At 32.2% G+C, this 22,963-nt stretch overlaps 1 protein-coding gene across 2 annotated transcripts; it reads left to right on the plus strand.

The window, feature by feature from the left end:
• Positions 1–836: 836 nt before the first annotated feature.
• On the plus strand, positions 837–20,797 carry LOC108738832 (zinc transporter ZIP1). Of its 2 annotated transcripts, none has more exons than XM_018472429.1 (4): positions 837–1,128; positions 5,924–6,842; positions 7,007–7,216; positions 20,494–20,797. In XM_018472429.1, the coding sequence occupies exons 2-4, from the start codon at positions 5,984–5,986 to the stop codon at positions 20,526–20,528; spliced, it is 1,104 nt and encodes a 367-aa protein (XP_018327931.1). In that variant the 5' UTR covers positions 837–1,128; positions 5,924–5,983; the 3' UTR covers positions 20,529–20,797. The 2 variants fall into 2 exon arrangements, with proteins under 2 accessions (XP_018327931.1, XP_018327930.1); XM_018472428.1 differs by having other exon boundaries at positions 5,939–6,842.
• Positions 20,798–22,963: the final 2,166 nt, after the last annotated feature.

The raw sequence follows: 22,963 nt of genomic DNA on the forward strand, positions 1-22,963 counted from the left end.
GATCGACAATTGGTATTTATTTTTGTCGGGTAAGTTACCAGTATTCGTTTTCGCCAATCTTTCTTCTGTTTAAAGAAGAAATTACCCACTTAGTTTCTCTCAATGCAGTAGCAGTTGTATAAAGAAAAAAGAGTAAAAATATTAGCAAAATTTTAATCCTTAATCTGTGTAGATGTGTGATATTAAATCGGCATAATAATTGGCATAATAGAGTGAAGTGGTAGATGGAGAGATATATCGATTCAGATCAACTTCTATCCCAGAAGTTAAACTTCGTGTTATGATCTTTTCCTATCGTAGGAGAAAGAGATAGGTTTAATCTAAAGTTCAGTTAAAATATAACCATGAAGTTTTGAAATAGTATGAACAATGAAACTTACATACGTACATATCTAACATGTTATAGTTGATTATGTAATTAATCTGGTGATATGATACGTTTTTTCAATTAACTTTTAATTGAAATTGTAAATACGTAAATAACATACCTGAAGATAAGTTTTAATATAAACTTGCTTTATGTCTGATATCATTTTTAAGTGCTTTTAAGTAGTAGATCTAAACTATTGGATACTAATTAGAATATCTATAATTTAAATACTTTAAAAGTTAATATAGCAATAAAGGAAACTTTTTTTACTAATTTTATTGTATAATATTTCAAATGAAAAATATGAAAACTGTTGCTTTCCAAATTATATTTGTAAACGAATTCAGTTAAAACCAATAGGATATAATTTATGTTGTATATAATTGAAAGACAACGACCAGACTTTCAACGCAACAACTTGTTTCTTCATATAATAGGTAGGATATTATTCTGTAGCTACCACTTCCCCGGTTTAGTAAGTAGTTATTAATCCGTTGTGTCTAGAAGTGACTGTAGGTAGTGCTTCAGTTGTGGTAATAACAGTTCTTATTGAGCTGTCTACTCGTCAGCTTGCCTTCTTCGTACATCTAAAAAATGTGCCGCCTTTAAGGAGGTGTTATAATGCATACTTAATTATTCGTTTTTGATTAGTTTTATATTATCGTTAACATTTTATTCGACGCGATAAAAATGATGAACAGAGTTCATAAACCTCATTAAATTATTAAGAAGAGGATTACAATAATATAATCTGCACTGTAAGTTCTTTTCTATTTCTGTTTTTTTATTGTTGCTTTAGGATTGTTTACTAGTACATTTCATCAATATTGGTACATTTTTAGGCACATATTAGTTTTTTAAATTTATAACATGTAGGTACCAAGTTCAAACGTTTCGGTTATAACGTAATATATTGTTTTTATGGGTGTATTAATCACTTTTTAGGAGAATATAATTATTCAAATTAGCCGTATCGTTATGAAATAACATTTAATGAATCAAATTACAGAAATGAAATCGGTTGTGAAACGTACATAAAAGTAATTGGTCAGTACATCAAAATATGATTGCCAAGGTTTTAGGTTTCATTGGTAATTGCCATTCATTATTGTGTTACAATTCCGTTACCTACTGCAAAAGTAAAGGTGTTTTCGAAGGTCTCGGAGGATTTCAGTATTATTATCTTGTCATTCAACTTTCAAATATTGTTACGCCCATGTTTTCTCAATTTAACGGATATTAAAACTTCGTATGCACACATACCAACAATTAGCTATCCACAGAAGTTTTGTCGTTCGTTTTTTACCGAAATTACTAGACAAACCAAAAATAAAAATATTGTTACAGTCGTTATAATAAAGCAGCTGTAAAGATATATCTGTTAATAGCTACGTTATTCCATGAAATAAAGAAAAATAACTTGCGCTTGTTAAAAAAATCTTGGCAGCAGTACAATTTTGATACCACAACCACAAATAAGTGAAAAATTTATACCTGCTTAATTTTTCGACTATGCGATAACCGTGTAATACAATTATTTAAAATATTTGACCTAGAGTTGTACGGCTACTTTCGTAATTCTTCTAGGATATGGTCTAAAGGTTATGCCTTATTGGTATGGTACTAAAAGATATTTATTTGTCATTTAGATATTTTTAAAATCTATAATAGTATAAAATTCACAATTGTTCATGATTTTACGTAGCTAACGTTGAAAGTACATACATACAAATATACGTAGAACAAGAAAATCTTACTCGTAGTTTTGTAAACGATATTAGAGTATATAATTTAATTTGTAGTTCAAAGTACAGTATATGTTTCTCTGTGCGATAAAGAATTTTCTAAATTAATATAACAATATATTTTAGTAGTTATCGTCACAACCTTTTGTTCTATTTTGTATATACCTAATATCTAACTATGAAAATATTAAATTATGAAGTATTGAAAGCTATTAATATATCTGGAAACTACAAAAATGTAAAAATATTTCTAATCTGTTCAACAATGCATGTAACAGGTATATTTAAAGTGTTAGGCTGAAGTCATTGATTTGGTACCTCTACTGCTTAAGAACCAAGTTTTTCGATTCAAAGACTTACAGATATTTTACCGGTTTTGCAATCGACCTTTTGGTACAGTTAAAACGTAAAACATTCACGGATTATATCTCGCGTAACAGTAATATTCTTAAATTGCGAGTAATTCATCTAAAATATATATTTGTGTACAAAGTTTTGTGTTATAAAGCACATAATATGTTATTTACTCATTGATAAAATATCTTATTTCTCAATCAACTAAAATTTTAATGTTAGATGTAATGCATAATGCGTATGTACGTCCTTAATTGACTTAATGCTTCGTGACATTTATCTTGTACGTACTTTGTTTGTATAAAAATTTGAATGTTTACTTGAACTATTCACGTTCTATATTAAATATATTTTTCAGAATTAGGTTAACAGTATTTATCAATAAGAAAGCAAAAATAAAAGAGAGCACATGCTAACGTCATAATTATTAAGCATTTGTTTATTCTATTGCGAAACGTTACGTAGACAAACTACATGTAAAAGCCATTAAAAAATTGCAAAGTTGTAAAATCGGGATTGGACAGTTATAATGAAATAAGATAAAAAGTGAGGTGCACAGGCACGATTATGTTCCAAATACTATACTGTCAAACATCCCTAACTCGAACTTCTTAAATGCAACCAGTTGGAAAGGATTCAATCAAGGAATTTTCTGCTTTACCGTGAAACTTTTTAAATTTGTAATGTGTTCCATTTTTAATTTTTGTTTCGAAAACATTACTGTTGTTATGTCTACCTCCAATAATCCTTGTTTTTTCTGCCGTAGCCGTGTGATTTTTGCTTTTTTTTTGCTGTTTTCTATATATCTAATATTGAGTGTCGCATTGAAAACTTATGGTAGAAATAGTTTGTTTAAAAACTCGAACCAACCACTGAGTATTGCTGCTGTTGGTTTTTTTCAAAAAAATCAGTAGAAACTCGAAGAAAAATTCGAGTTAAAGAGTTTGTAATAAATGTAAAACAATATGTATGGCAAGGAAAAAAAGATATCCGAGTTAGAAATAATTTTAAGTTATAGAGGTTCCAGTTAGAGAACTTCGATTGTAATGATTTTTGAAGTTTTTTATTGAAGAAACTTTAAGCGAGACCGAGAAGTAGTGGTGGTAAATATTTACTTAGAGTAAAAATAAGTAAGCAACAATGAGTTAACAAAATATGTAATGTATATATAATCATTATTTCTGTAAACAAGGAAACGAAAACTACATCGAAGTGTATACATGCTTAAATTTTTTTTGCGAAATAATTGTAGTTGAAACATTCGATAGTAAGTTTTGCTGTTACTTATTAACTAGTACATACATTTTTTTTATCTAGAGCAGAAAATTAGGTCAGAAACTGTACAAAATTATCTAAATTTTGCAATGATTACTGGTGGAAACAACCCTCAAACGAAACATGTGATAAACATGAGTCCTAATGTATTAAATCTCCAGTCTTTTTAATTTCTAGTATAACTTTAGGAATTAATATTTCGTTGCTTCCGAAAGTTATCCAATAACTAAAGTTAATTGGCGGTAAACTGTTGTTATTTGTTTTAGCAATCGACAACAATATATATCATCTAATGGTCCAAGTCTCCTTCATGATAATATGTTCTGATTAGCAAATAAAAAGAAAAAGGGGTCACTATATGAAATCAACAAATTCTAATTAAAATGTGTGCCGCATGATTTTTAATTTTAATAAATAAAATTGAGGATAATCTTTGTAGTGCTAGAAATGCTAAACTACCACTTTTTATTATTTTTTTATTCTACAATTTCTGATTAGTACTCATCCGTCAAAAATTGGGTCAATTTCATATTTGCGAAGTAATATTATTTTTAGATATATGTACATATATCTTTAAAACATTCATTGTTTATTTTTATAATTACCGTTATAGCATTTTGTTTTTTATTAATTGGAAAATAACATAGTAAGATATTGAATTGGGAAAAAATGGCTTATCATCATAAGGTCGTCAGTCCTAAGACTGGTCGGACACGTACTTCCACACTTTCCTATCCTCAGCTAATCTTCGCATTTCCCTAAAACTAGAACAACCCACATGCTTAATTATTTGCGAACAGTAATCTAATCTAGGTCTAACTTAAACTATTTGTGGTGTAATTTTTGTGAAGCTGCATTGTTATTTTAAGCACTTTCAAGGCAAGTTTCAGTAATTTTTAATTCTTTGTATATGTTACCGGAAATGTATAAAATCTAGGAATTGTATACAATTCCGAGGCTATTTCGGAAATTTATAAAATATTGTTTCAAACACACACACCCTGGGAAATGTATACATTTCCTAGGAATTGTATGAAATTCCGAAATTGTACTAGGAAATGTATAAAACTAATACTTTCTGTGAATAAAATGAATAAAACACCTTAGTAAACTGAGAATCAGAGTTATCTAGGAATACGCGGTTCTAGTGTCCTCCCCTTACTTCGCTATCTCTAAATGTAAATGTAATACATTTCCGATTGCTATTTAGGAAATGTATAGATTTCCTAGGAAATGTGTTTAATATAATTTATTTCACACATATTCGGGCGATTTTAGGAATTATATACATTTCCCAGGAATTGTATTCAATGACGGATTACACACATATATACTCTTTCAAACGGTCGTATCGGCCGAAACAAATTGATCGAGTTGGATTAAAAATTAGTAAAACTTTGCGTTTGTTTTATTTGAAGGGCTTGAAAAAAAAGGCTTATTTTGAAAATACACTGCGTTAAAGTCACCATTTCTAATTTGAATTATATTTTGTATGTATGTTTTGTAACGTGTTGATTGAACCATTACATAGGTGCATATATATATATATATTGAAACCATCAAACAGATTTATTACTACCTGTACAGTGAACACCTTTATTTAGAATTTAGAGTTAGACATGCATAGGACTTGAAATAATAACGACAAGGTAGATGTGAACATAACAAAAGAACGATAAACGTGCACTATCAGTGACAGTCGCAGTTAATGTTGAATATGTACAACCCTCTGAAGAATGGGCGATAATGTTAAAATAGTATTAAACGAAACTTTTGCCGTTGAAAAGTGTTACGGGCAATTTACCAGTACATAATATATCTATGGTATATAAAATTCTGAAAATGGGTAATAATATTAAAAAATATTTAACTGAAACATATGAATCAAAGTTTAATCATGACGTACTTATATGCATCATTATTTGAGAAATTTTCATCCATAATTAGATATATATCGCAAATGGACAGTTCTATAGTTGCGAGCAGTTTCTAGAAATACCAGTTTCTACTAACTATCGGTTACCCATTCACTTTTCTTTATAGTTAATGCTAGTTCATTATTTCCAGTAACTGTATCATAAAAATATGACTTTCCATAATAATTTTTTCTAGACAAACCATTGAGCACGTTTCGTTTTATTACTATAAATTTTTAATGATGTAAATTTAGTTTTATTAGTATACATTGTTCTAGGTTATTCAAGAACATCCAACAACTTAAATTTCTACTAATTTAAAAATGGCGGATCATACTTATCGTCCGCTCAATGAATACTCCAACCATCAAACCAAGACCAATAATCTTATGTTGGCTAAATTTATAGCTATGGGCGTGTTGGGGATAGGTTCATTCCTTTTGGGACTACTACCCATTAAACTTACTAAATTTGCAAATGTAAATAAAAACAATACAGATAAAAACTTGTTCATTTCATTGCTGCTCTGTTTTGGAGGCGGTGTTTTGTTATTTACTACTTTCATTCATTTACAACCGGAGGTTAGATCGTCCATGGAAATTTTGCAGTCTCAAAAAAAGATTCCTAATATTGGACATGATATTCCATTATCGGAGCTGGTATTTTGTATAGGATTCTTTTTCGTGTATCTTGTGGAGGAAGCAGTTCATTTAGTTTTGGACAGGAAACCTCATGATGATGTTTTGCATAGATCTCTATCTGTGAAGTGCCTAAAAAATGGCAATCTTACAATCCCTCGTGTAAACTTGAATAAACTTGAGGAAAATGGAATAAGTTTTGTGAGCAGTAATTCCACTAAGGAGCTTCTAAATTCACAAACAACTTTGGATGTGTTAGGAGCGAACAAAATGGTACTGGAAGAGACCCATTACGACCATGTACATTTTTCAAACCCGTTTAGAAGTCTGTTAGCTGTTTTGGCTCTTAGTTTTCATGCAGTATTTGAAGGTCTAGCTGTCGGACTAGAAAATAATCTACAAAAAGTGTGGTATCTATTCGCTGCAATAGCAACTCATAAATTGGTAATAGCGTTCTGTGTCGGGGTGGAATTGGTAGTATCAAAGACGAAACTTGCCTTACTTCTTCTTTATATTGGAACATTTGCTTTAGTTACACCATTGGGTAAGTTAAAACATAAATACAGTTAATTGTCTACAAATTACTTTGTTTTAATAGCTCTATGCTGTAAGCTTTAAACAAAAACTTATTTAAATTCCAAATCTTCAATGTACTTTTAAAAATTTTCTGTGTTGTTTATTTAATAAAATACTTAAGGCTTTTCCCAGGTATTGGAATAGGGATAATACTTAGTAAAACGCAAAATTCCGAAGAGAACGTCACGTCAGTTATCCTTCAAGGTATGGCAGCTGGCACCCTTCTCTATGTGGTCTTTTTTGAAGTTTTGGCTCGAGAAAGAGGAAATAAGCACAATGGTGTTTGTCAACTTCTTGCCATTTTGATTGGATTTTTGTTGATGTTTTCTCTACAATATCTCAGTAAGTTACCTAGATTATAAACATAGTTTAACAGTTTAAAATTTTCTACGCTTTAGTAATGTGTATAATTTTTTATCATACGTTGTTTAATTTGTCTTAAGGACGCCGCAATGATTTACAGTTTTGGCTTTTGATTTTTCGCTTTTATTAAGGTTTACGTCTTTATGTTAAGGCATTTTGTAAATTTGAACTTTTTCAAAAACGACATTTAAGTTTTCAAAATTTGAGTGTTATTGGTGATTTCATAAAGTTTGTGAATAAACTTGCGTATAAAGAAATACATAAATCTGTAATTATTGGTTGCACTAGGTTGGCAAACTGGCATACAACAAAAATGCTTGGAGCTAATGAAAAACGTTGGTTTGCTAGTCCAAATTATTTAGAAAACCTGTTGAAATGATGAGGGAAACTGTTTTATCAAAAAAGTGGACTTTAAAAACATACAATAATATGATAAATGTTAGTGTATGTAATTAAACTACTACCTACTTTAATCAGTACGTTCAATTAACTTTAAGTTTTCAAAAGTAAATTAATTAAGACGCTTGGAATATCGGAATTACATTTTTACTTTTTATTAATCGTTAGTAACTATTTTTCAGCAATTTAAGCTACTTAATTTTCAATTGCTGTAATGGTCTAGAACGAAACCATTTTCATTTAATAGTTTTTGCTTTCATTTGTAACTGGAATTTATTAAACAATTGAAAGAAAGAAAAGATCAATTAGGGTAATGAATCTTTTAAATTGTAGCGTAATTCGATTTTTTAAAACGTTTTAACGCAGTAATTGGTTTACGTGTTCTTGTATTTTTTTTCTATGCTTTAGAATTGTTGTCGCTTACGCTCACGTGCCGACTTAGAAAGTTGTCTTTCCTCCTATAACCGGAACAATGCCCCGGAGAGTCATTCAACATAAAAGCAAAAGTTTCTAAGCAAGGTCGTTATGGGAGCGGCCTTGTTTTTTGGTGTCACTTTAAAACAATTCATCGATCAGTTTTATAATAAAATTAAAGTTGGCAATAAAATTCGCATAATTAATTATCGTGTTATCGAATAATTTTTTATTTGGGGTTTAATTTATATTTAAAATTTTAAAATGAGCATTCAATATAGGTTTAAAAACTAATATTGGATTTACGTGAATAAGAATTCAGTTATGCTTGTTTAAGAAAGTAAAAAACTAATTTGTATGTTCTGTTTCAACTTCGGTAATATATATAAGAATAGTTAAACAAAAGATATATTATTAATTTTGCTCAATTTTTTGTCCCTCAGATAAATATATTCATGATAGGTAAACCGACCTGAAACAATAAAAATATACTATGCTGATATTATTTTATATTATTTATTTAATTAGACAAGCAAAGCTCTATGCAAAAAAATACATCTGGTACACAGAAAATTATTATAATTATTACTCGAGATGCTCAAGATCATTATCTAACTTAATAAAATGCTTGCTGAAGTTATCTTACTGTCATCTTAACGTATGACGTATTCGTACAATGGGTAGTGGTTTGCTACAGCTTACTTAAGCGACCTTCATGGATTATCATCATCATAAGGTCGTCAGTCCTAAGACTGGTTAGACAGGCACCTTTCCTTTCCTGAGCTAATATCCGCATTTCCCTAAAACTAGAACATCCCACATCCTTAATTATTTGTGAACAGTAATATAATCTAGCTATACCTCTACCCCTCCTAACTCCTGTTTCTGCTTCTAATATGTCTCTGACTAGTCCTTTATGCCTGAGGTGTCCTACCAATTTATTCCTCCTAATTTTTATTGACTTCCGTAGAGTCTTGTGTTCTATTCTGCCTAATACCTCTTCACTTCTAACATTCTCTATCCACGGTATGTTTCACTCCGTACAGCGCCGCGCTCCAAACATTCACCTTTAACAAACTTTTTCGAATTTCTAAACTGTTCGCGAGCATAGAAATGCCTTCTTTTATTGAAGGCGACTCGACCCTAGCGCTATCTTCTGCTTTATATCGCTACTCCTTCCGATCCTGATTTATCTGACTTCGTAGATACCAAAAATCAGTCACTTCTAATTTTTCGTCTTCTATCTTTATATTCGCTCTTTCCCTACTTTTTCTTCCCTTGCATATCGGTATTTTTACTTTACTTTTATTTATTTTTATAGAATACTGTTTTGTTAATACCACTTCCATTTTATTTAAAGCTATACTTCTAAACTCTTCCTTGCCAGCTGCTAATGTTACTATATCATCTGCAAATCTAAGCACACTAATCTCTTGCCGCTGTATATCTATCGCTACAGTTGTACTGTCTTTATTGATGCGTCTTCGATGTACAGATTAAGAAGTAGCGGTGACGGTGTGCATCCTTGTCTCGCTCCCTTCCTAATATTTACTTCTGTACCTTGCTGCTCCAGCTCTACAACTGCCTGTTGCTCTTTATACAAACATAGTATCACTGTTCTATCTTTGTAACTCATACCTACATTTTGAAGTATATTTAGCATCTTGTTCCATTTAACATTGTCAAAAGCTTTTTCTAAATCTACGAATTCTATATACGAACTCTTTCTTTTTTCTATCGTTTTCTTTATTGTTACCCGTAAATCTAGAATGACCTCCCGCGTTCCTCTATTTCTTGTAAACCCAAATTGATCTTGCACTAAAAGATCTTCAGCCCTTTTTTCCATTCTTCTCTGCACAATTCTAGTTATTTTTTCTACGAATGAGAAGTTAAGTTAATTGTTCCGAAAGTCTCGCACCTATCCGCGCCTCACTTTTTCGGTATTCTTACTATCACGTTCCGTTTATAATCCTCCGGAACTTTCACCGTCTCGTAAATGTGACTAACTAGCTTAAACATATGATCTCTAACCTTTTGACTTGCATATTTTAAAATATCATCCCATCTATACCTGGCGCCTTATTATCTTTTAAGTTTCTTAATGCTACATCAAACTTTTCTTTTATTATGGGATAACCTAGCTTACCTATCTCCACATTATCTTTCTTCTTTGGTATATCTTCTAACTCAAGGCCTGCGTATAGGTTCTCTAAGTATTCTTTCCATCTGTCTGCCGTTTCCTCATTTTTTATCAAAATGACCCCTGCCCTCTTTTCTTATATTACTACTACTATACCCTACTTCTCTAAAACGTTTAATTATATTATGGGTCTCATCATCTATGACTATTTATATTAATATTTGACTTTCCTTTAGTTAAAAATTTTTCCTCTTTTAAAAAATATATAATATGTGGGGTGCATTCGATGGGTGAGTATTTAATTACGAAAATAATCCTTTGGTAGTTTATCCTTTGCTTTTTTCACATTAATTCCTAGTAGAGTCTATCATCTACTATTCGTTGGTCATTTTAAAGTGTGTGGTGTTAATTTGAGTTTTACTCATTAATTTCTGTAAAATGGCTTATGAAAAATTACGAAAAGTTCGACATTTTCGAATGTACTATTTAAAACAATAACAATTTTGGTGTGATAGCAGAAACAATTCAACAGTTATATAGAAAGAATAAAAGAAAACTTAAGCGTTCATGGTATTTATAAACGAACAAAGAACTAGTATCTAATAATAATTAATATAACGTCAATTAAAGTAAATATTCAAATTAATTCTAATAGATAAATTAGGTGTCACTAATATGATAATCCGAACAGCATTATGAATGTGAATATTTGAAACTTAATTGACACATTATATGAAATTTGGTCTTGCTACTAATTCATTCAAATTGTTATTGATTGTTTTGTATAATATATTCATAATATGCCCCTAAAAGAAGAAGTCCAGTGATCATGGAGGTGGCCTCACTTTTCTACTACCTCCTATCCGATTGGAAATTGATGTTTAATAATCCCGAAACGGCTTTGGTATTACGAGGAGATGCGTCATCTTGCTGAAATAACTTGTTATTTGGTTTATGTAATAGTCCATTTTGTATAAATTCCTTAACAATATGCTGGTCTAAGATGTTACTGTACCGTTGGCCATTAAAATGTTTTTGATACAGGTGATAAGTTAAAACTTAAAACGATTGCCAGCTAGAACACACCAAACACTGAAACAAAACCCTCCGTGAAATCTAACGTCAACGATACAATGAGAGTTGTTATCGCACCAGTAGTGCTTGCTGTTGCTGGAAAATTCTAGCATTGCTAATGTATGAATGAAGAATCGATCTTTGAAGTATTGAAGTAACCAACGGGTGATCACTATCATATATGTGTCAAACTCCTACTAGAAACTAATTTGAAAAATGCAAGGGATAAACTACCAAAAGATTATTTTCGTAATTAAATGTTTACCCAACGAACGCCACCCCACATATTACCTATATATTTTTTGAAAGAGGAAAAAAATATTTTTTTGACCAGAGCATAGTTAATTAACCCGAAAAGAGATGTTTTTTTTTTTAATTTTTTCCTACGCCACTGCATTTTATCTAAAAATGTCTCTGAAGAACATAATAGTTGCTTTTCTAATGTTTCTAAAGATATGGACATGTAGTCAAAACTCGAAATTTTCGAAAACAAAAGACGATTGCAAGTTTTTGAAAACATCAGTAAATTTAACTGTTTGTCTGTCAGTCTGTCTAAAGTGGCATATATTTGATCTATTCATAAGTATATAACGGTTTTAAGTGAGGTTTTCTCCTCTGATAAATTTCCAAGTGAAATTTACTTACATTATCGCTTAAAGGTCTATTGCCCCTTGTTTGGATGCATTTACCAGAAATATAACTACTTGGTTAATCTTAATTCGGTGAAATACACCCGTCTCTTACCATCCACTATTGTAATTTAGTAATTTAGTTATATTTGTCATCCGATTGTGCAGAGGTGAACTTAAAAATGCCTAAAGTAAGTTGTAGTCTTGTGTCCGTATACATTTAAAAATATCAGAACTAATTTTGGAAAAAGAAGTATTCAGCATTAATTTATGTATAAATATTGTATAAATTAATTTTCATTAATATCAATATTTTAAGCAAGTTTTCAGTGGTTAATATTTTAATAACTGTTATTCGAAAAATAACGGAATTTTAAGAATGACGTATGCTCCTCGATTTTTTATCAGAATTATAGTACTTAAGTCTGAGATTACATTTTTTAGGTTCGTCCATTGATATTCCATTTACACATTTGTTCATAAACAACCGTTACTAATTGAATATTTAATTATTCGTTTATAATATTTGGTTTTGATGACTTACGGTAAATGTTTTAAAAGTATGAATATGAAATTAATTGTCACACAGATATAAGTGAATACTTATATCACAAGATAATTTATTCGTATATTTAATTTCAAGGTTAATAACCACTACGTGAAATAGACGAAACTAAAAATTACACATTCACTTTCACATCCTACGGCTTCTAGGTTATACATAAAAGTAAATAGGTACTACATTCAGGTAGCTGCACATCATATACCTAATTTGGAAGTACGCTTTGTATGTTCTAATCAATTATTTCTTTTGCAAGTAATTACTATTCATAGTAGAAAAATCATTGCAAATAAGCTGGAAAAGTCCCCTATATTAACGCGGTAGACACCATGTGTGGTAGTAGTTGTAGAATCTAGGATTCCTTACTACTTTAGAAATCAATTGTTTTTGCACGTCATGTCAATATGCTGAAGAGGGATACAATCTCATATACTCAAGCACCCAGCCACCCGACAACCATATAATATAAAACCAATTTTACATTGATGAACAGACGAATAGTATACACTCACGCTTGTAATAACTAGAATTTATTGTAAAAAATATCAAACCGGCAAGAGCATAAATAATTTACTCAAGGTAGTTCCAGCATAAAACAACTTGTCTACAGATTTGACCTGTTTTTCTTTACAGACTCAGAATAGCATTATCTATAAGACCCCCAAGTTTCAGAATTTTTAGTCGTTTAGATCGCGAAATTGTCAATTACAAAACTCGGTATTTAGAGAGTCACTTTCCATATGAAGCATGTAAAACTGTTTAGAAAAAAGGGAGGGTGTGGAGAAATGTAAAGGACCGATGCTGAGGCGCCACTTTACGGCGTGTCGTAAACTGTTGTTAAAAATACCTACATAAAAATGTTATTTGATTGCGTTCGTGTTCAAAAGTCTCTGAGGGGATCCTTTACTTTGTCTGGGAGGTATTCTGTTGGTTTTGATTTTGATTGTTATACGGTTTATTTTTTGGTCACTTTCTTTTGAGTTGCAGTTCGTTTATATTGTTTGTTTTATTAATAGGTTAGGGCAGTCTTTCATTTGTATCATTAATTGTCTAGGGTGGTCATAAAGTTTTGTGATATACTTGTTTGCAAGTTGTTTAAATGTTTCGACGTTCAGGTCTTTGTATGGTTGCTGGTTTGTGAAGTAGTAAGGTGCATTGGTACATATTCTTAGTATTTTATTTTATTTTGTTTGGGTCCTTTTGAATTTGTGCTTGGAAGCTAGCTTCCACATCTGAATTCGGTATGTAATAGTTGGCTGGATAATATAAATGTCAGTTTAATGTCGATATTTGGAACGTTCGATCGCAACTTATTTTGTAAGTACGATTCTTATGACTGTATCGCGTTCGAGAAAGGAAGACATGGACACTTTAGTTAAGTCGGGCGATGCACGACTGACTCACCATGAGGCCTAGCGCGCTAACTAGGCTTTTGGTCGTGAGCTTCCATTGGCTGATTCTGATGGCGTGACGCTCGACCAATGGCCGTCACTTCCGGTACATCTTTCCCTTTTTATTTGAAAAGGGTTTGATTGAATACATTGGTAGATATAAGTACAATGGAAATATACAGCATTAATGACAATAACAAACGTCTTTAAAATAGGTTACATATAATTTTCTTATCATTCTAACTCTGGAATATAATCTCTCATCCAAGTTGGAGGGCGCTTATTTCTAACTGGACGATCGCTACGATTTTCATTTACATTTTGATTCGGTTGTTATGGTTGTGGGGTTTCCTTATTTGGTACAATTTCACCTTGATGTATCTCTCGTTGGACCTAAATTAATAACGTCGTTTTCACTATTTACACCTGTCTCAACCTCTCAACCGGCCAGTAGTCCACGCGCAACGTAGGATTTTCTACTGTAGAATCTACTTTCTGCTTTTTATACGGGGGTTCCATCAAATGACAACGATTCCTACGATATTTTTTTTTCGCCTACTCTGATTTTGAACGAATTTGGACACTCCTTGTAATCTATTACCGTTCCATACTTTTTAAATCTACTACCCATAGCGTCTCCTACCTTTAATTTTGACAGATTATTCGTTAGATCCCTTTTACTATAGTTTTCTTTTTGTTTGTTTTTAATACTACTTACTTCGATTGGATACTTTTATTATAAACACAAGTTCCTAGTTCGTTCGGGTGAAACGGAATCTTTGATTTTATTTGTCGAGAAAACATCATTTCTGGTGGACTAAGTCCATTTTTTAACGGCGTAGTTCTATAAGCTAATAATTCTCGATTGATATCTTCGGATTTCATCAAAATTTTCTTCGCGATTTTTACAGTATTTTCTGCTTGACCATTACTCTGCGGGTAATACGGAGAACTAGTTACATGCTTGAAACCATAGTTTTTTGCAAATCTACCGAATTCTGATCTGAATTGAGGCCCTTTATCATTGCCAGCCTCCTCCGGTACACCGTATCTCGCAATAGTTTCCTGGCACGCTACGGCAACGTCTTTTTCAGCTAATTTCTTTAAATCTACAATTTCAAAGAAATGCGAATAATAGTCTGTGAACCATTTATCCAACTTGAACAAATCTAGAGCGACTTTTTGCCATGGCCTCTCGGGAAACTTTTGTGTCACTAAGTCCTCCATATTATTTATCCTATTTTCTATGATATGTCGTTTCTAAACGCGAAGTAAGGCTTTAGTTCTTCTGACAAGTGTTTTACTGCGGGCCAGTCCCCAACACAAAATTCTTTTATTTTAGCACAAAGGGGGTCCTTTTCTTGTTCCGATTTAATCAAATTAACCATATCATTTGTAGCAGGAATGTTTTCGGCAACGAATCTGACATATTTTGCGTTTTCAAAATCTATTTATAAATCCTCTTGTTTCCCCGCTATCGGATTTCTAGACAACGAGTCCACCAAAACTAATTGTTTTCCTGGTACGTATCGGACCTCATAATTGTATCTCACCAGACGCAATCTGATTGTTTGCAATCTTGGCGTTATGTCATCTAACGGTTTACTCAGTAAAATTTGAAGTAGTGACTTATGATCGGTTTCTAAAATGACGTGAATCCCGGTAACGAAATCTTTCTATTGTCTTTCTGACAATTTACGCGAAGTATAGGCTACTACTTCTCTGTCCTCTGAGGTGCTTTCCTGAATTAAAACCCCTCCTATATCGTAGCTAGAGGCATCTGCCTGAACAATAATTTTCTTTTTGTAATTAACATAAGCTAACGTAGGCGTCGTTTGCAACACATTGTTTACTTCATCAAACGCTCTTTGTTGACTCTTGAACCAACACATTCAATGGATCCACGATTTTTGATTTATTAAGAATGAATTTAGCCGCGTAGTTCACCATGCCTATATATATACATTTGTTTTATTTTTGGCACTGGAAAATCTACTCTTGCTTTAACCCGATCTGGCAGAACGCTCATACCATGTCTTGAGTATTGATGTCCCAAAAAATCAACTGTATCGACGCCGAATATATCGTGATTACTGCCTTGTCGAGCTTTTTCAAAACTTACATCACTATACGGTCGTGGTTTTCCATAGAATCCGCAAAAAGAAAGATGTCATCTGCATGGACTTCTACCCCTGGAATTCCTGCCAGAATTTCAGAAAAGCGTTTAGAGTAAAGGAACACATCGGTTCAGTTCTGTATAATCACAACATAACTTAATTCCTGACTCTGACGCTTTCGGAACGCAAACTATTAGACTACACTACTCAGCCTGAAAATCTACGGGCTCGATTACCTTCAATTTCGTTAACCTGTCTAATTCCGCTCTTAGTTTGTTCAATAATGGTAATGGAATCACCCTTGAAACGTTTTGACAAAAGGGCTTTGCATTATTGATCAGTTCTATTTTACGAAACGATTCTAATGGTTTCTTTCTCTCTTTAAACTGTATGTATGGAAGACGTTACTGTCTTTAAAATTTCTGTACATACTCCTGTAGTCGTCCTTCGGTTGATGGATAAACACGAATCCTTTCATTTGTTGTTTGTGCTTTGATATATTTTATATTATTTATTTTATATATTATTTACCTTGATGTTCTATTGTTGATCTATTGGGTTTTGTCTCGTATAACAATTAGCGGTATTGAGCTTTTGTGCAGATGTTGTTGATCCTGTTGGGTATTTGTATTGTTGTTTGTTTTTTGCACGGTTTTGCGTATTTTCCTTTTTCTGTGATTACTTTTACTATTTTATTATTCTCTTGTATTTTCATTGAGTGTTCAATAGTCTTACGTTTTTGTGTTGGTCTGAGGGTCGTCTTCGTATGTTCATTATTTAATCTACTTACGTAGATTTCTTCGCTCTCCTTTTATTCCTGTCTTTGGGTAGTATTGCTATTGGTAAATTTGTCGGCACTGCACTTAGTTGCATTGTTTACGTTTGACTTTCTTTTAGGAGTGTCGGAACTTATTTTAACTTTTAACGGTATTGTCTGTCGTTGTGATATTATCGCTGAGTAAATGTAGATGGTTTGTGGTTAGGTTATGAGAACGTTGACTATGGGTAGGGGTTCACTTAAATTAATTGTTTCTATAAATTAGATTTCAAAAATACATTCCATTTTTCGTGTGCTTGATGATTTTATTGTAAAACAATATTCTATTTAAAATTATATATAAAATTCAGAGGTATGCAGGTACACAGACAAAATAGCTCTTACTAGACACATAAAGTTGACATTAATACAAAAGTGCTTGTAGTCTCTGATAAAGTGATAATATAAGAATTAAGGCGTACTGTATATTTTGTCCAAAGAAGAAACCACTTCAACAATTTCGCTGTGTGTTTTAACAAAACACAAACAGGTACCTATCTATCAATTAAATCCTTAAATACATAAACACTAATGGTCGTTACGGACTTACGAAAGATAACAGTAATAATCAAAATAGAAAACATTCTGACGAAAAGTTTTATGTATATTTTGGGAATTTTCTAGGTGTGCATAAAATTCAGTCTGTTTTAATATCAGTTGTTTAATCAACGCGTGCTGGGATTAAACGTATATTATTTATTTAAAAAAAAACAGCCGTTGTTTCGCTCAAGTTGTTGGATTTGTCAAGGTTAGTTTTATTTGGCTAATAATTTAATCTGTTTTAATTTAACTGTAGAAGCGAATATACAGGATGTAACAGAAATAAGTGCGGAGCTTTGGAGGGTATACACTAGATGCAGTATGGAATCGCATAGTGAGCTCAGTAGCATGGTTAAGGACAAAAAATTTGTTAAGGAAGATACAACAATTTGAAACAGGTCCTGTGAATGAATTGGCAACGTAGGTGTGTACGAATAGCCAAGTGAGATTAAAACTCTACATCAATGAATAATGTAAACAATGACGGTTATTGAACGTATAAGATAAGCGAACAATTTACTACTATATATACGAGGGTGGATTGATAAGTTTCCGGCCTGACCAAGAAAAACAAGGTTTTTAAAAATTTTTTTTTTTTATTTCTCAACATAATCTCCTCCAAGGCTGATACATTTCTCATAGCGGTGTTCCAGTCTATTAATGCCATCTCTATAGACTGATTCGTCAAGCTCCTCAAAATAACCATTTACAGCTTCGATTACTTCTTCATTGTCCGCAAATCTCTTACCGCCAAGCCATTTTTTGAGATTAGGGAACAGAAAATAGTCACTCGGGGCTAGGTCTGGAGAGTAAGGAGGGTGCGGCATCAATTCAAACTTTAGATCGTTGATTTTAGCCGTCGCAACGATTGACGTGTGCGCTGGTGCGTTATCGTGATGAAACAAGATTTTTTTCTTCGCCAGATGAGGTCGTTTAATTTTCACCTCGTGGCTCAAACGTTGCAATAAGTCTGCGTAGTATTGACCAGTGATAGTATTACCCTTTGCAAGGTAATCAATGTATATAATACCTCTTGCATCCCAAAAAACAGTAGCCATAACCTTGTTCGCCGAAAAAATTGTTTTTGCCTTCTTTGGAGTTGGTTCCCCTGGTCCAATCCACTGTTTAGACTGTTCTTTGGTTTCAGGAGTGTAGTGGTGGACCCACGTTTCGTCAACGGTTACGAATCGACGCAAAAATTCGCTTGGATTACGCTTATACAATGACAAATTTGCGGTAGAAATGTTTTTTCGAATCAATTTTTGGTCGACTGTTAGCAAACGCGGCACCCATCTTGCACAGAGCTTTTCCATATGCAAATGTTGGTGCAAAATATGTTGCACACGTTCATATGACATCTTACAGGTCTCAGCTATCTCACGCACTTTCAATCTGCGGTCTCCCAGCACTATTTGATGAATTTTTTCGATCATATCTGGAGTTGTGACCTCAACGGGGCGTCCTGAGCGAGGCCCATCAGAGGTGCTCACACGACCCTTTTTAAACTCGGAAACCCACTGCTTAACGGTTGAATATGACGGGGAGGATGTCCCCAGTGTTGAGTCCATCTCTTTTTTAATTTCCTTCGGCGTTAACCCCTTCAAATAAAAGTATTTGATGACAGCACGATTTTCCTGCTTTTCCATTTTTACGAAAACCACAGAGGCGTCTTGTTCAGCGTGCTGTCAAACCTACACTAGCAAGGAGATCGGGCTGAAACTATAGCTACAAGCTATCCAAGGATGGTACTATAGAATGTCACCTCAAGGTAGGCCTAGTGGCGTCATCTCTTGGTTAGGCCGGAAACTTATCAATCCACCCTCGTAGTATTTGGACTCCTTATTATGATAAAAAGAATTAAATAAATATATTTGTTCATCGCTGATAGCATGCAGTGATGTGTAAATTACACCTCAATATGCATTAAGAACGTAAAAGTAAATGATATAATTTGGATAACTAATTTTATTAGGTATAAGGTAAATTTTCACACCACCATCGAGGCATTGTCAGGCGAGGTAAATTATTTACTAATTTTTGCTTGTAATTGAGCTTATCTTTGCCACACAGTCATATGAGAAGAGCCAATGCTCTCTGCTATTTTGTGTGTACTATTTTGCGGTTTGTCATTTATGTAATGAAGGTTTCATCCTCTACAGTGGCAATATGGTTGAATCCCGTACATAAGTGCCATGTCACATCATTGTTGCAGCAACTGTTCTACAGTGACATACTGACATGTTCTAATGTCTGATGTCGTATTACTGAATTGATTTATTGAACTGCACATCGATTAACTAAATACAAAATTTAAATGTTAAAAATATAAACAATTCCCTGTTACATAAACACCTTGGATAATACTTAATTTAATCTAACAAATAGCAAACAATAAATGAGCAACAAAAATACAATACGGATGCTGCTAATTGCCAGCTGATTGAACGCGACGTTGCGTTGTCGTATTTTTTACATGGGTCGGAATTAAATCTACTTGTACTTACAACTACGTTTTTCTCGAAAACGGCGAATATTTGGACGTACGAACATTTACCTAATTTTCATGTTTTATAGTGCCCTATCACCTTCTGCAAATTCCGCACATATTTTTGTTAATTAATTAGATTAAATTTGGTCTATTACTACTTAAAGTTCTAACAAAGGACTTCTTGGGTAAAATATGTTGTTTTGTAATTATTCTCAGTAAAATACGTATGTATTTATTTTATTACGTGATATCATACAAACTACAACTTACGCAAGAAAGATTGTTTTTATTTTATGATATTATCATAAGATACTTCCAGTGAATATGTGCTAAAACCTATTTTTTGTGTTAAATGAAGGCTAATTCATTAGCGGTCAATAGCATAGAATTTTTAATTAGTTAAACAAGTTCATGTCTCAATGGTTGATATAATGTAGTACAATATTTTGTTCTATTAATTCACACAAACATGCTATCTACGTACGAGAGAAAGTTGTTATGTTATTGAACTTTTTATTAGATATTATATTATCATATAAGATATTTTTCAGTTTTCTTAATTGTTTCCAAACCTAAACAAGTAACAGATAAATATGGCGCATCTAAATATTTATATTTTTAACCTTCAAATAAAAACTAATTTGTAACATTTTAAACAAGTTCTTATATTTTATCTCTTTTATAGTTCCGCATGACCATAATCATGAACATGGAAAGTGATACTTGCCTAAGAAATTATAAAGGAAATATTCGTCCTGGGGTCATCATAAAGTCTGATAACAACGATCAATTTGTCAAACTTACAGTTAAAACGAAGCTGATTTGTAATGAATTCATGGAATTACCAATGTTGCATATTTATATGTACCTACTAATTGTAGAAGTCTTCAGTTTCATATTCATAATTTGTAGACTGTAAATATATTTAATAAAAGCATTTATTATTATACATGTACATTTACAGATGTGATGTATTTACCACAACAACTTAGTATTTTATTTTATTTTGTTTGGGTCCTCTATATATTTTTTGAAAGAGGAAAAAAATATTTTTTTGACCAGAGCATAGTTAATTAACCCGAAAAGAGATGTTTTTTTTTTTAATTTTTTCCTACGCCACTGCATTTTATCTAAAAATGTCTCTGAAGAACATAATAGTTGCTTTTCTAATGTTTCTAAAGATATGGACATGTAGTCAAAACTCGAAATTTTCGAAAACAAAAGACGATTGCAAGTTTTTGAAAACANAACCCAGGCATTTTATTGACTTTAATAAAAATAGAGAAATACAAAACATATTTTCTACCTTTTTTCTTAACCGTGGAAACCAATACGACTTACTTATGATGTCAATGATCTTTTCAGCCCCCAAGCTCATCATGATATTTAAATAAAATCCCCTTTTCCATTTCCGCGGGTACATAAAAAAATAGTTGGTCACCGATTTTCCGATATATTATTCTGTTACGTAATTCATAAAATTTACTCTCCGTTTTTTCCAGTTCAGTTCTAATTTTAGTTATTTCACAATTAAGATTTTGCGTTAAAATTAAATTTGTTTCAAATGAATTATCTTCTATTACGGCCACAAAATTACAGCGACTTAACCCATCAACATGTGACATACGCTCTCCAGCCCTATGTTCAGTCGTGTAATCATAATTTTGTAATTCCAAGACCCACCGTGCAATTCGCGGAATAATATCTTTCACTTTTTTTTAACGCTAGCGCTAAAGAATTGCAATCTGTAATTATCTTAAATTTTATCCCTAGAAGATATACTCTAAAGCGATCCAACGCGTATTTTATTGCAAGCATTTCTAGTTCAAAGCTATGATACTTGCTTTCACAGTCAGCCGTTCTTTTAGAAAAATAAAATACAAGGTGCATTTTCCGATCCTTTCCCTTTTGCATTAAAACTGCCCCAAATCCTAATGAACTTGCGTCACAATTAAGTTCGGTTTCTGCATAAGGATCATAAATAGTCACTAACCAGCTTTTGTTTCAAAATGCTAAATGCTTCGTATTCGCGCTCACCGAATTTGAATTCACACCCTTTCCTTAACAAATCATAAAGTGGTTTCGCAATAAGGGCAAATGATTCAATAAATCTACGAAAATAAGAAACAACACTTACAAAACTGTGTTCCCCTTTTATGTCCTTCAGTACAGGAAATTTCATAACGAATTTAATTCCTTTGTCTGCTGGCTTTACGCCTTTCTCAGAAACGAAATAACCTAAATAATTTATTTCGGAAACTAAAAAGTGACATATCGTAAGCTGTATTTCAAGCTTATTTTCGACTAATGTTTTAAAAACTTTACGTAAAATACTAAGATGATGATCATTGGATTTTGTTGCAATTAAAATATCGTCAATGTAAACCGTAATGTCGCCCGAATCAATTAGTTCTTTAAATGCGGTATTAACAAATTTCTGAAAATGTTGGGATGCCACTTTCAACCCGAATGGCATTTTCAAAAATTCAAACTGCCCATAAGGCGTTACAAATGATGTATATTTAACTGATTCTTTGGCCGTATTCACATGATAAAAGCCATCTTTTAAATCAGTTGAACTAAAATTTTTTTTTCCTTTTAATATCTCAATTTGATCATCTATCAATGGTAATGGAAAATTTCCCGATTTTAAATGTTTGTTCAAAGTTCGAAAATCGATATACATACGCAATAACCCATTTTTTTCTTAGTTAAAACTACTCGAGAAAAATTATCAGAGTCACTTTCTCTGATTATCTTTCGCTTTAACATATCATCCGTAATTCTTTTTAATTCTATTCTTTCCGCATAAGCTAAACGTCTAGGTGTAAAATTAAACGCTTCATGCGGTTTTACTCTAATTTTGTCATTGGCGCTTCAGGTTTTTTGGATTCAATACAAATTTTTCGAAAATCAGCCCGTAATTTTATGCGTGTACTAAAATCTATTTCCGAATTTATGTCCAATTTATCACAAAACCATAGATGAAACCATGGTATCATCTTCAACCACTAGTAACTCAATCTCGCGTAAATGATCATACTATAAGCATTTCATCTTTACCATACCTAGTGCATGCATTTTAGATTGATTTATTCCGCAATAATTTGCATCAGACTCGCTTAACTTCGATAAAAATTTTGTATTGACATACC

This window comes from Agrilus planipennis, unplaced genomic scaffold, assembly GCF_000699045.2.
Source record: "Agrilus planipennis isolate EAB-ADULT unplaced genomic scaffold, Apla_2.0 scaffold218, whole genome shotgun sequence".
Taxonomy (NCBI): Eukaryota; Metazoa; Arthropoda; class Insecta; order Coleoptera; family Buprestidae; genus Agrilus; species Agrilus planipennis.

What these genes read in the sequence shown, in the direction of transcription:
- LOC108738832 (XM_018472429.1), top strand. Translation starts at nt 5,984, where the DNA reads ATGGCGGATCATACTTATCGTCCGCTCAATGAATACTCCAACCATCAA. An exon ending in TGCTTTAGTTACACCATTGG is followed by an intron (nt 6,843 to 7,006) that starts GTAAGTTAAAAC and finishes GGCTTTTCCCAG; the next exon opens with GTATTGGAATAGGGATAATA. An exon ending in GTTTTCTCTACAATATCTCA is followed by an intron (nt 7,217 to 20,493) that starts GTAAGTTACCTA and finishes TCTCTTTTATAG; the next exon opens with TTCCGCATGACCATAATCAT.